This window comes from Cricetulus griseus, chromosome 3, assembly GCF_003668045.3.
Source record: "Cricetulus griseus strain 17A/GY chromosome 3, alternate assembly CriGri-PICRH-1.0, whole genome shotgun sequence".
Classification (NCBI taxonomy): domain Eukaryota; kingdom Metazoa; phylum Chordata; class Mammalia; order Rodentia; family Cricetidae; genus Cricetulus; species Cricetulus griseus.
Window position 1 is genome coordinate 69,882,242 of NC_048596.1, and position 12,641 is coordinate 69,894,882.

Here is a 12,641-nt window from a genome sequence, read left to right on the forward strand (position 1 = left end):
TTGGTGTTTGGCCTGTATGTGTTTCTGTGTGAGGGTGTTAGATCCCATGGAATTGGAGTTACAGACAGCTGTAAGATGCTATGTGGATGCTGGGAATTGAACCTGATCCTCTGGAAGAGCAGCTAGTGCTCCAAATGGCTGAGTCATCTCTCCAATGATCGCCCACCCCCTTGGTAGTTCTCACAAGGCATTGTTATGATAAAAGAAGCCTGGCCTCTGTTGGTCTCTCTGACTTCCATGTTGTCTATGATCTCTCCAGTTCTCACTCCTACCATTATGGTGCCACCCACCATGGCATCTCTACCAGAGTCAAGCATATGCCTGAACCTCCAGAAAAGTGAGCAGAATAAACTCCTCTTCTTTGTGAAGTCCCCTGTCTCAGGTATCTCCTGACAATGACCTTGGCCAGAAGAGGCCCAGTATTGCATGCATGCAACTTATTGTTCCATCTATTCTGCCTCATCTTGGTGTTTGTTGTTGTTGTTTTTTCCTAGCAGGAGATCTGGAAGAGTAAGGAACTGCTGTCTAGCAGAGAACTATCAATCATTTGTATTCCTGGTTGACAAAACCCTTTCACTATCTCCTTAGTTTATCTGACCTCACAATAGCCTGCTGATACCCCCAGGCAGTATCTTTGTTCTTGTGCAACACATCAGGAAACAGTACATACAGAGTCAGTAACTCATCCAGGGATGGAGGTGGGGCCTCCAGAGATCCAGTTTTCTAAAATGGGAGTCCCAGAATAGAGATTGCGGCTGAGGGCACTTCAGCATCCATTCCCTCTTTCAGACCCTGCCAGCGGAGGTTCAAAATCAGTATCTTGCTGACCTGAACAGCACTGCCAATCCACTCCATCTAACTGGTATCAGTTGGAAGATTCCAGCCAACAACAGCTGAAGGCATGCTCTTCTCCAGCCCATGTGGAGCAGTTACCAAGACTCACCAACCACATTCAAGGCCAGAAAACACACTCAAACGAACAGAATCCACAAAGCATGTTCTCAGACCACAATGGAACCAAAGTAGGAAGTCCTAACAGGGAAGAGGCTGGAAAAGACTCCAAATGTTTGAAGATTAATCAGCATGCTTCTAAACAGCACTTGAGTCAAGAAAGTTCCCCAAACAATTTGATAGTGATGTGAAGCCAAGTTCAAATCCTAGCTATCTCCTCCTTCCTGGGTGGCCCTGGGTGAGTGAAACCTCTTGGAACCTCTTCAGATAGGTAACAGAGTTTAATGCCACTATCTTCCTGGGTGTCCATGAAGGAACAACAAAACAAGGCCTGTTGCACAATTAGAACAGTAGTGGTAACTTTTTTAGGTCACCATGGTTTGGTGACATTTCTCCCATCCTGACCCAAGAATATAACGCTTCACTTCCAGGTAGCTCACTGCTTGTGTGAAAAAGCCGCTGTAACTGTTGGATGAGTCCTCCCTCCCCCATATCTGCTGGCTGCCATCTACTGAGGCAACCCCAAATAGCTGCACTCTGTGTCCATGTGACACCAAAGAGAGAACTCATCTTAAGTCACAAGGTGTGAGATGCCACAGTGCTGGATGATCAGGTAGTATCTTGCCCAAGACTATGTGGAAGGGAATTCGACATTTCATCCACACGGAGACAAACACGGCTCACTGCACAGGCAGCCTAGCATCTCCTCCTATAAAGAGCTTATTGCACAACCAGGGAAGAAGACGTTCCTGAGGTCTGAAACATTGCACAAGGCTCTGACTCATGAAGACTTGGGTTATTCAAATTCGGGAATTATCAGAAATTCCAACCATGACAACTGGCCATCAGAGAATTCAGTGCACAGATGTGACTGTCCCATGGCTAGGGAGCAGTTGCTGTCAAGCTATGCTGTACAGGACCATTTATGAAACATGCTAAGTCAACAAATTGTCCTAGTAATCAAAATTTTAGGCCATTTGTAAACTCCCCAAACTGGGTTATTTTTCCCCCTCTTAAGACATGACAAATTTTCCCCTAGGAGCAATTTCTAGAACATAAAAACAAAAGCAGGCCAGATTCAAGAAGGACCTGGAGTGTCGAACAGCTGTCATGTTGATTAACTATCATGTCCTGCATGTCACCAGCTCCATGAAGGGCAAATATGATAATGTGTATAAAGATAATGTCTTAAGGGCTGGGGAAATGTCCAGGTCAGCAAACTGAGGCACAAGCATGAGTTCCCAGTTCCATCTACTGCACCCAGGTGAAAAAGGCAGGCACATTGGCACTGGGGGGGCGGAGGGGGGCCGGGGGCGGGGAGGGGGGGGCGGGGTCAATGGGGCTCACTGGTCAGGCAAATGAGCTGAGTCTATAGAGTCAGTGAGAGACTATCCTGAAATACAAGATGGAGCATGACTAAAGATGGACCACTGGTCTACACACACACACTCACCCCCCCACACACACACACACTCACCCACCCACCACACACACCACACACACACACACACACACACACACACACACACTCCCAGGCGTCCCACGCATGCAGCTCTTATTTCAAAAGAAGCCACATACTTTTCAGAAGATCAGTGATTAGTTAGTGACTAGGACCATCAAAAGAAATGGGAAAATGGCACTAGACTCCCTCGGCCCTGAGAACCTTACCAATCTAGTAAACTCCATGTCAGCCTCGGGACACATGCTCTCATCACCGCTTCTGTGTGCATCCTTCCTAACCCACCCACTCACCAACCCAAAGTGTCCCATGGGACAAAGACATTCTAGACTTTACCTCTGAGCTCACTACCTCATGAGAGCTTCAACGATGCCAATGGTTATCAATACAGCTGACAGGACAGAGTTCTATCTAGAAGGGCGCCAGATGGTGCTAAACACTTCATGAACCATGCTAATAACTCCAAACAATCTCATTTCCATTGTTTTACTGGTGAGGACACTAGTCACATATCCCAGAAAGCTCAGAAAGCAGCCTAGTCTACAGTCGGGGGGTCGTAAAAGTTGTTCATCTGGATAAGAAAGGCCAGCCAATCTGACTTCTCATTCCCTTGATTTGGTATACAGTAGTTGCTCAGTAAAGGCACTGGACAAATTGATTCTGAAAGCTGGATTCAGCAACCCTCTAATACCCCTCTCCATTACCACTTATGTCTGCTTCTGAAGCACGCTGCCTTGGCTAATGTTCCCTTGTGGTTCTAGACACCTGTCACCTAATCACACCAACTTTCCAGCCGTTTCTGAGAGCCTTTAGGCAAAGCCTTCAGAATGTCTACTACCCTCTTCAGTTCCTCTGTTGGAAGTATTTTCCTTTCCTTCTCTGATGGCAGAGAAGGTAGAAAAGCAAAAGAAATATCTCAGTGGGGATCTCAACCTGACAGACCAAGAGGCAGGACTCAAAGTCACAGGGAAGGAACCTTGGTTCTTAGGAGTGAGCATGTGAATCCCATTGTCTCCCAGAAACATTCATAAGCTGGCAGAACGCTGGCATAAAGGTGGCTAAGCACAAGATGGAGGACACCATTCAGTGCCACACTTGGCTTTTCCCATTGTAATTTAAGGGAAAACAGAAAGCACCTCTGAGCATCCTTTGATGCTAAGAGGACCACAATCTCTTCATGGATCAGTTTCCTTAGAAGACCCACAGTCCATTCTAGCTAAAGGGACCTCAGAAGTCATAGGTGCAGGCCCTTCATTGTTGCAGCCCTGAAAGCCAGAGGGATTAATACTGGTCAGGTCTGGACCCACACCAGCCAGTGGCGGGGAGGGGGGGTGGGTACTCAAAGGCTTCCTCAAAGCACTGCCAAGTGTGACCACTCCCTCACATCATGTGGGGCCAGAGCTATTTGTCCATGAGAAACTAAGCTCATGGAAAGTCTGATGTCTGAATCCAAGGCACGAAATCCGTCCAGCATCACCCAGCTCCAAACCAACTCAGAATTCGGCCCGCCATGCTGAGGCACCCGGCCAGCTAGCTCACAACCCTGCCATCCCTGACCAATCGTTAAGTTCCAAGGCAATCTATTTATTGCTCCCTGGGATGGGATAAAGTAAACCAAATGCCTGGCTTTTGATCCAGTTAACTTACTAATTTTATCAAGTCTCACTATTTAACACTTTAGCAAACTATGGGAGCAATAAGGGTAGACACCAGTCCATGAGAAAAGCTGTACAAAGGTTAGGAAAACAATTTAGGTGACTGAATCCTACTCACTCTTTCTACCAACCCTGCCTTAAAACAAGCCTAGTTCCCACCCTGTATGCATATTTTTTAAGTGGCAAAAGGTACTGCCAACTGCCAAAAGCAGAAATGATTCTAGTGAACTTGCACTAGACAGAAGGAAACAGCCTCTAGTAATAAATGACTGTCTTTACCCCCACTGTGTTAACTGTGAGCTCCATCAGGCAGAGACTTTGTGCTATTTCTTGTATCTCTGTGGTCCAGCAAGGCCAGGCACTAAAGTTCACAGTGAAAACCTGCTCAAGGCTCACATAAAAGAGCCACCTAAATAAAGTCAGTTTTACAAATAGTTCGTTCATGCCTCCAAGAGTTCTGTTCTGTAGCCTCTGCCTTTAGAAGCTCTGGAGTGAGACCTTCTGAAAACCTCTAGCTGTCCCCCCTCCAGCCCTTCTCTGCCTCCACTTGAGGCTTGGAAGCCTCTAGGCTTGTCCCTTTGGGATGCCTTGGATGGGGTGGGCTTTCCTGGCATGTACAGCAGGAGGAGTGGATGGGCTAGGTTTCTCCTATGTGGGGAGTCTTTTTCCTGGCTCTTTAGCAGACATCTGCAGCACCTCACACCGTGGTTGGTCTTTTGGAATGTCCCTTTCCTGCCCATGAATGGATTACAGTCTGGGACTCTGGCTTGGAGACACATCTTTACTACGACCCCTTCTGCTCTGTGTGTCTCCTTGACCAGTAACTGAAGGCCACCTTGCCCTGACTCCTGTACCCGTTAGAGATCCATCCCTCACAGTCCCAAAGCCATGGCCATCTGGAGCATTGTTTATTTCAGCTATTAGCTGCCACTTAGCTGGATCTGGTTTATAATCTCCATTACTCTGTCAACAGCACAGAGTGGTGGTTATGAATGGGCTCCGGATCCACGCATGGGTGGAAGGTGCTGGTGTGTGATGGTCAGCTGTACCAGGAGAATTACAACACGGGCACTGTTAGGAGGACCAGAGGTTTGGTAAACAGATGCCTGGTGCAGAAGTGTGAATTACACGGCACCCTTGTTGCTGCTACCTTATACCGATCGAAACTTTATTTTTTTAATTTGACATGGTCTGTTGCCCAAAACTGGCCTCGAACCCTTGGAACTCTTGCTGGAATCACAGGCGTGAACCAGCACACCCATTTATTCTCACTTCCGTTTTGCACCCTCCTGGTCAGGAGTAACAGACCCTTGTCCTCTGTATACTTGTGTGCTTCTCAGCCAAACCCCACAGCACTGATAATTTGTCTCTATTTCCAAAACAAGAAATGTTCTTGGTGTTTTCCTTAACCAACTGACAGACAAGAGCTCCATTCCGGCATGATGGCATTTTCTCCATCCAAAGGGCTACCATGATTCCCACAGCAATGCCTGGGACATCTCCTCCCACCATATTCCCCCCTGTCTCCTGAGCTTTCTGCCTAGATCCTGCCTGAGAATCTCTCTGACTTCAGTGTGTCCTCACAGAGCTTCCCCTCATCTTCTACTTAGCAGTACTTCTCAGAAAAGGCCTCTGTGTCCACCCAGCTACCATAGCACTGCCATCTACCTTTCACCCTGGAGCAGGCAGCTGATTCTCCGGATTCGGCTGCGATAACAAGTGAGCTAAGCTGCCCTGAGCATCAGCTACTGAAAGCTGGAACCGCAACCAGGACAAGGCTGAATGAAGGTGGCTGAATCCCAGGGCCCTGGAGCCACGTCAGGATACAGCCTCAGATGAGAGTAAAGGCACAGCAAAGCTATGGGTTAGCTCTGTGTGCCAAGCATCTCCTATCTTTCTTTCCATCCACCCATATAACCATCAGTGCCTAAATTACCAGGCAGGCACACATAGTATGTTAGACACATTACAGAGCAACAAGTATTTACTTTTGTAGGAAGGATGACTTACCTCCAGCTCTACACTGCCTTCCAGAGCCACCAATCTCATTCTTCCCTGGCTGTCTCTACACTGGGGGCCTGGGCCAGCCAGGGGCCTGTCTCCCCAGGGCAACTCAACCAGCCAAATATTTGGTCTCTGTTAACTCCAGTCCTAAACTGACTCAGTTCCACATGGTGTCAGTAACTCAGGGCCCCATGAAGCTACAAACAGCAACAGCTGCCTTGTTTTTCACCAAAATGTGCTTTTTTTAATGTCCTCGCCACACACACAGATTCTTGCAGAAGTAGCCCAGACTCCTACCTTCTGCACACCTCCTCTAGGTTAGTACAATAGCCTTCCTCTGAGCAGCGCCTGTTGGAGAACTATTCCTGAACATTGGCTTGTATGACACATCTTCCTCCCCAGGGGACTCTGAGGCCCTACTCTGGGTTACTTCTGAGCATCTCTAATCGTCTCCTGCAACACCAAGCCAGTCTCAACCCCAAAGACATGTCCACTCAGCTGCTGCATCGTCCCCCACTTCTCCCCAGGGTGAGATGGCCGTTCCAGCCCACTGGAAAACCCTTCCCTACAGCCTTGGGGTCAAGCTCTGGCCTGATCTGAATGAAGCTGCCAGGTTCAAGTTCCAGCTCAGTGGCCTTGGACAAGTTATTCAACCACAGTTCCACATTGTATAAGACAATAATGATGACAGAAGCTTCCTCCTCCAGAGGCTGTAAGACCAAATAAGTGGAAGGGTAACTCATTTGTCACATGGGCTGGGGCTTAGCCCGTGTGTCTCTTCAACATGCCAGTTAGAAAGCCCTCTGGATCAGCCCTCTCTGGGAAAACTCTCCTCTTTCTAAGGAGGCTGAGATTCAGCCCTGTGCTCTGGTGGTAAAAATACAAATACCTCTTCCAACACCACTCTAATACCTTCCCGTCCATGTGAGTTAAATTATGCCAAATACAAAGTGGTCATACGGTACCATACTCCTATAAAGAAACATCTAGATCAATCCCCTTGTCCTGTGCTTTCCTATCCTCCCCACCACATGCCCAGAGGGAGGTGCTAGGTTTGGGCAGGAGCCCTGTAACTGAAGCCAAGTACAATACCGAGCCCAGCTGGCTGGTCCCCACACCGCTAGAGTGGCCAGTCTGAACTTAACTGTTTTTCCACAAGGTATCTCTGAATTTAACCAAAGCATTTCTCTGGAAGGTCCGGTAGAGAGATGGGCACCTCCGCAACTTCCTTCACTCCATCACCACCCTGCCACTCCAGCTCTTGTTGGTACAGAAAGGTCACATAAGGAGGGGGTGGAGAGGGACATTTTTCCTCATCCCTTGCGGGCCTCTCCTCTACCTCGGCAAATTTGTGGTTCAGTACCTAGTTGAGCTCATTCAAAAGAACCAAAGGACAAGTTGTGTGGCTTTCTTTTTGTAAAGTTAAATCAATAGAAGCAAGAGGGTCGGGGTACTAAGCCGGTTTTTGCTTAGGAGACCAGGTGAGGAAAGTGCGGACTGACTTGGGCAGCGCTGTTCCCTCTTCCCATCTCTCCAAAGTGAAAGTTTCCACTAAGAGAATCTACGAGAAAAGTACTGCCTGGCTAATTCCAAGAAGAAAGGGAGCAGCAGAGAGGGAGGAGGAAAGGGAGGCGACAGACAGGAGTTCTTGTGGTCCCAAGGCCATGTGTATCAACATGCCAAGATCCCGGTGCTATGTGGCTTTCCCCAACAGCAGAGGGGTAACCCTGGAGAGGGGCTGAGGGGCCAAAACGCACGAAACACCTGCTCGGCGGCGTTGCGCGGACCGACCCGAAATTGGGTCCGAGGAAGCCCATGAAACAGTCACCCTGAGTCCATTCCCCACCGACTGAGTACCCACAACACCACACAGTTCATTGCTGCCCTCGGCCCGGACAGGTCTCGTTGGGATGGCGAGGGTTGGGAGCCACCGGGGAGTACAGCGCAGGGTGGGGCGGGTACCTTGGCCGCAGGCGCCGCGCTGCAGGACGATGACCGGCGGCTGGCGAAGCTTCTCGGAGCGGCGGCTGGCGGCACGCAGCTGGCACAAGTTGGTATAGGTCTTGGCGTCGCTGCCGCACACCGGCTCGCTGCTGGCACACACGCACAAGCCGGCCTGGGCGCGCCGTCGTACTGTGGCCGAGGCGGGCACCCCGAAGGGCACCACGCACTGCAGCCCCTCGCCGCAGGGACCCTCCTGCAGGCCGCATGCTGCGCCCTCAATCGCGCCGCACACCTCGCAGCAGCCGCACGCGTCCCGGACGCGGCCGCCCTCACAGTCCGTGGGCGGTGGGGCGCAGCGTGTGGGATCGCAACGCTCCGGGCAGATGGTGGCAGCTGAGGCCGAGCGGCCGGTCCCGGACGGCAGCGCCAAGGAGGGCGCCGCCAGCAGCAGCAGCAATAGAGAGAAGAGCGCTGTGCGTTGGGACAGCATGGCGACTCCGACGGCTGTGGACTGGACGAGCCGAAGAACCGCGCTAGGGACGGCGTGTCGGGGTCTTGGGGACAGCGGGTGTGAGTGCGAGCGGCCGTGCGGCCCAGCCTATTGGCCTAGCGGCGATGACGAGGAGCCAGGGGGGACGGGCACGGCTCCCCGGAGGGGGGCCCCCGATCGGGGACCGCCCGCGGGGACGGGGCGGGGCAGCGCACGACTCCGCCCTCCGGCCAGGCTCAGTTTCCCAATCTAGGCTTCTTTTTCTTCAGAGATTTACGACCTTAAAACCAAAGTAATACTCAGCAGTGAGAAACCTGCCCAGCCTTGCGCAATCGCCTGGAGAGTTCCCGCAGGTCGTCCAGCACGGAGGGCTGTCACATAGACCCGGGCCACAGGAGGAATAGACCAGTGCCCAGCATAGGGGACTGTGACCGTGAATCTGACCCCGCCGTGGGAATGCAGCTTCGGCGGTGCTGGCAGAAACCCAGCGCCCAGACCTGGTTTCAAGTGAGAAAAGCAAAAAGCAGAGGCCATTGACAGCATAAGTCTTCCTGACGCTTCTTTTTTTAAGGCTGTTTTCGGTGGCGTGCGTGCCAACGCACGCATGAGTATCTAGAGTTGGTACCTGGATGGCTCGCCGGGAGCGTGCAGCGGCCGCCTGACTTTGCACGGTTTGTAATTTTTTTTTTTTCACCCTGAGTTGTCAGGGAATGTGTCTTTACCACACAGAAGTGCCCAGCCCTTGCGGTCCCGACAGTTAGGCAAATCAACCGGGTCCCAATCTCAAACAAAATATTCGTCTTTGATCTCTCATGTGGAGATTTCAGTGACTTCTTTGGGACGGAGAAGAGCACCTGCGACGCTGGAAGGGGGTCTCTGTGCCTGGCGCACTCATTGGCCAATCTTGTATTGGAGGACCAGAGAACTGAGCGGTTTGTGCATGTCCCACCTGAGTTATCCCCCTCCCCCCCCAACACACACCCGGCGGAGTGCTGTTGACCTTGGGGAAAGGAGAGACACTGATATGACTGATACAGCTCTAATCTACAAATGGGTTGCTCCCTTGTGCACAATTCCTTTTCCAGTAAGAATGCTTTAAAAAAATAAAACCCAAATGCAACTCCCCTCAAAGCATCCCCGCCCCCGTGGTAAGTCTCATCTGCGTCCAGGTCCCAGAGAGTCCCTCCCACCAAAGGACAGCAGAAAGGGGCCTCTCAGGAGAAGTACTTTGGGTCCCAGCTGGAATTCTCTGACCCTACAACAACGTAAAGACAGGCCCGGGAAGGGAGTCCTTAAGCCGAGATGCACTCACCTCAGGATATCCTGGAGACTTTGTGCTTTCTTCTATTGTAATTAAAAGGGTGGGGGGAGGATACATTTGCTAAACTGATCAGCAAACTTTGTTCCATCCCAGTAGGCCGAAAGGAAAAGTGGGGTGATAAATTGCGAAACTGAGACTGAAGACTCGAAAGGCTAAATGATTCCCCCAAGGAATCAATCACGCCACGAGTTTAGAGAAAAGAATCAAGTAAACTTCCGATCTTAATATGCGCCTGCGCCTGTCAGTCGCACCTTCCCCACTTGAGTCAAACACAATGTGGGGATGTGAGATGGCTCACCATAAAGGTGCTTGCCACCAAGCCCGATGATCTGACTTCAATCCTTCCGACCCACGTGGTGGAAAGTGAGAAATGATTACTGAAAGTTGTCCTCTGAAGCCCCGCAGTGGTGGCGCATACCTTTACAAAGGCAGGTGGATCTCTGTGGGTTTGAGGCCACCGTGGTCTATATAGTGAGTTCCAGGACAGCCAGGGCTACACAGAGAAACGCTGTCTCCCAAAGACAAAATAAATAAATAAATAAATAAATAAATAAATAAATAAATAAATAATATTTAAAAAATCATATCCAAACCAGAGCAGGATATGCTTCCCAAAAAGTCTCACTAAAACAGTGGTTCTCAACCCTCCTAATGCTTTGACCCTTTGATACAGTTCCTCATGTTGTGGTGACCCCCACAAGATGCTTTGTGCTTTCTCTCTTCTGGAGTCTTCCCCTCTGCAACCACTTATAGAGACTGCTTCTTTTTCCTTTTAGTGCATTTTTGGATACATCATGAAAACTCATTTCTCATCCATCAGGTCTTGGCACCATCCCTAGAGAAGATTTTTCCAGAGTGAAGAGGGCAACTCTGATGCTGAAAGGGCAAGTTCCCTGCCATTCTTTCTCAACCCCAGTTTCTCAGATTTAAGCTTCAGTTCTGAACAGTTGATCTAGTCATGAATAATGAATGATGAGACACCATAGCTGCCAAAGCCTTACTCAGCAACAGAGGCTGCAGAGTCCACCCCAGCAGCTATGGGTACTGCATAACAGGAGAAAGATCTGTCATCCACGTGGTGTGTGAGTTCACCCATGTGCAAAACACCCAGAAAGGTGGGGGATTGGGATGCCTTAACTTCATAAGGCCCCAGACCAAAGGAATTGTATTGATGATTTGGGCTCTTCCTGTACTCAGAGCACTCCACTCCTCTGTCAGCCCTGGCAAGATTAAGTCCAAGCTTCTCCATTTGCTTTCTAGTATCCTTCTGGCTCTCACCAAACTGCCCCTTGAGCCGGGCTGCCCAGTAATCCCAGGGCAGCAGGCAACCTTTTCGACACATCCACCCCCAACAGCACCATAGCAACAGACTTCTAAGATGTTTCAGGTTCCATTCTCTTGAGCATACCCTGTCACTCATCACTCCAGCATCAGAAGTCCACACAGATGCACTCTGGCCATCTTCCCGGCAGCAATCCCATTATCTGTTCAGTTTGGTTCACTGTGAGAGATATTTCTTCAGCATATACCATCGGACAGGCAGGCCCTCAGCAAAATTCTGTATGTGGCATTGAGTGACTGAACTCAGCCCCCAGGAGCTCAAAGTCTAGCATTCCCTGCAAGAGTGGAAATGTTGGGGCGAATAAGAAACTGGGTTTTTATTTTTATCTAAGTTTAAATTAACTTAAATGAGGGGCTGGAGAGATAGCTCAGCAGTTAAGAGCACTGGCTGCTCTTCCAGAGGACTGGAGTTTAGTTCCCAGCACTCACATGGTGGCTCAAAACCATCTGTAACTCTCCTTACATATCCTAAGGAATCTTATGCCTACTTCTGGCCTCTGTGGGCACTGCACACACTTGGTACACATAAACATGCAGGGAAAAAAATCCATACACATAAAATTATTTTTAAAATTTTTTTGAAGAGTAAGAACCTTGAAAAGAGAAAGGAAGGAAGGAAGGAAGGAAGGAAGGAAGGAAGGAAGGAAGGAAGAAAGGAAGGAGAAGATGGTAGAATAGTCCAAAAGTTCCCAACATTTAGAAATGACAAGCAGAAAGGCAGCAGAAAGGCTGCTCACACAGGATTTTAGCACAACGCATCATGTACACATATGGATGAACCTCTTGTACCCTATAAAAAAGTACAAATATATATCTACCAAAATAATTTAAAACTTTTAAAAAGGGATTGGGCTGTATCTCCAAGGACAGGGAGGTTTGGACAGGTAGAGCATGCACCTGGGGGCAGTGTTAGAAGTCCCCATAGATGGGGAGGCTCCAAGTTGAGCAGTGAGTGCAGCTGAGGGCAGGTCAGGAAGCTGTAGAGACAGGGGCTTCCCAGGTGAGGGGTATGAAGGACTCTCACTGCCCTCCTAAAGAACTGGGGCTTCACTGGGAGGTGGTAGTTTGTGCCTTTAATCACAGCAGAGGCAATCGATCTCTGAGTTTGAGGCCCTCCTGATCTAGAGTTCCAGGACAGCCAGGGGTACACAGAGAAACCATGTTGAAAAACAAAAACAACAACAAAATAGGACTTCACACAGATTCTGGGAACAAGTTCCAGCCAGCTGTTAAGCTGTATCTTTATAGAATCACTTTGCTGCAAAATAAATGGTAGATTGAAAAAAATGATTCAATAACATTTTTAAAATATAGACATGTTGTTCTGTTCAGGATCACTTTGAATTAGAATGATAATTAGGTTAATGGAACCCTGTGGGTAAAAGAGACTCCAATGACTTTGTAACATTTCATTTTCAGGGTGACCCTTCAGTGCAAAAACACCTTCTTCAGAGTCAGTACAAAGGCAAGAATGCT

General features: G+C 49.4%; 1 protein-coding gene across 2 annotated transcripts in view; it reads right to left on the reverse strand.

The window, feature by feature from the left end:
- Window positions 1–8,604, reverse strand: part of Htra1 (HtrA serine peptidase 1) — a 48,103-nt gene extending 39,499 nt beyond the window's left edge. The window contains exon 1 of one of the 2 annotated variants that reach the window (XM_027404400.2): window positions 8,032–8,604. In XM_027404400.2, the coding sequence (XP_027260201.1) occupies window positions 8,032–8,503 (472 nt within the window). In that variant the 5' untranslated portion in view covers window positions 8,504–8,604. The remainder of the gene's footprint in view (window positions 1–8,031) is intronic. The other variant, XM_027404399.1, reaches the window with a different exon arrangement.
- Between the last annotated feature and the right edge of the window lie 4,037 nt (window positions 8,605–12,641).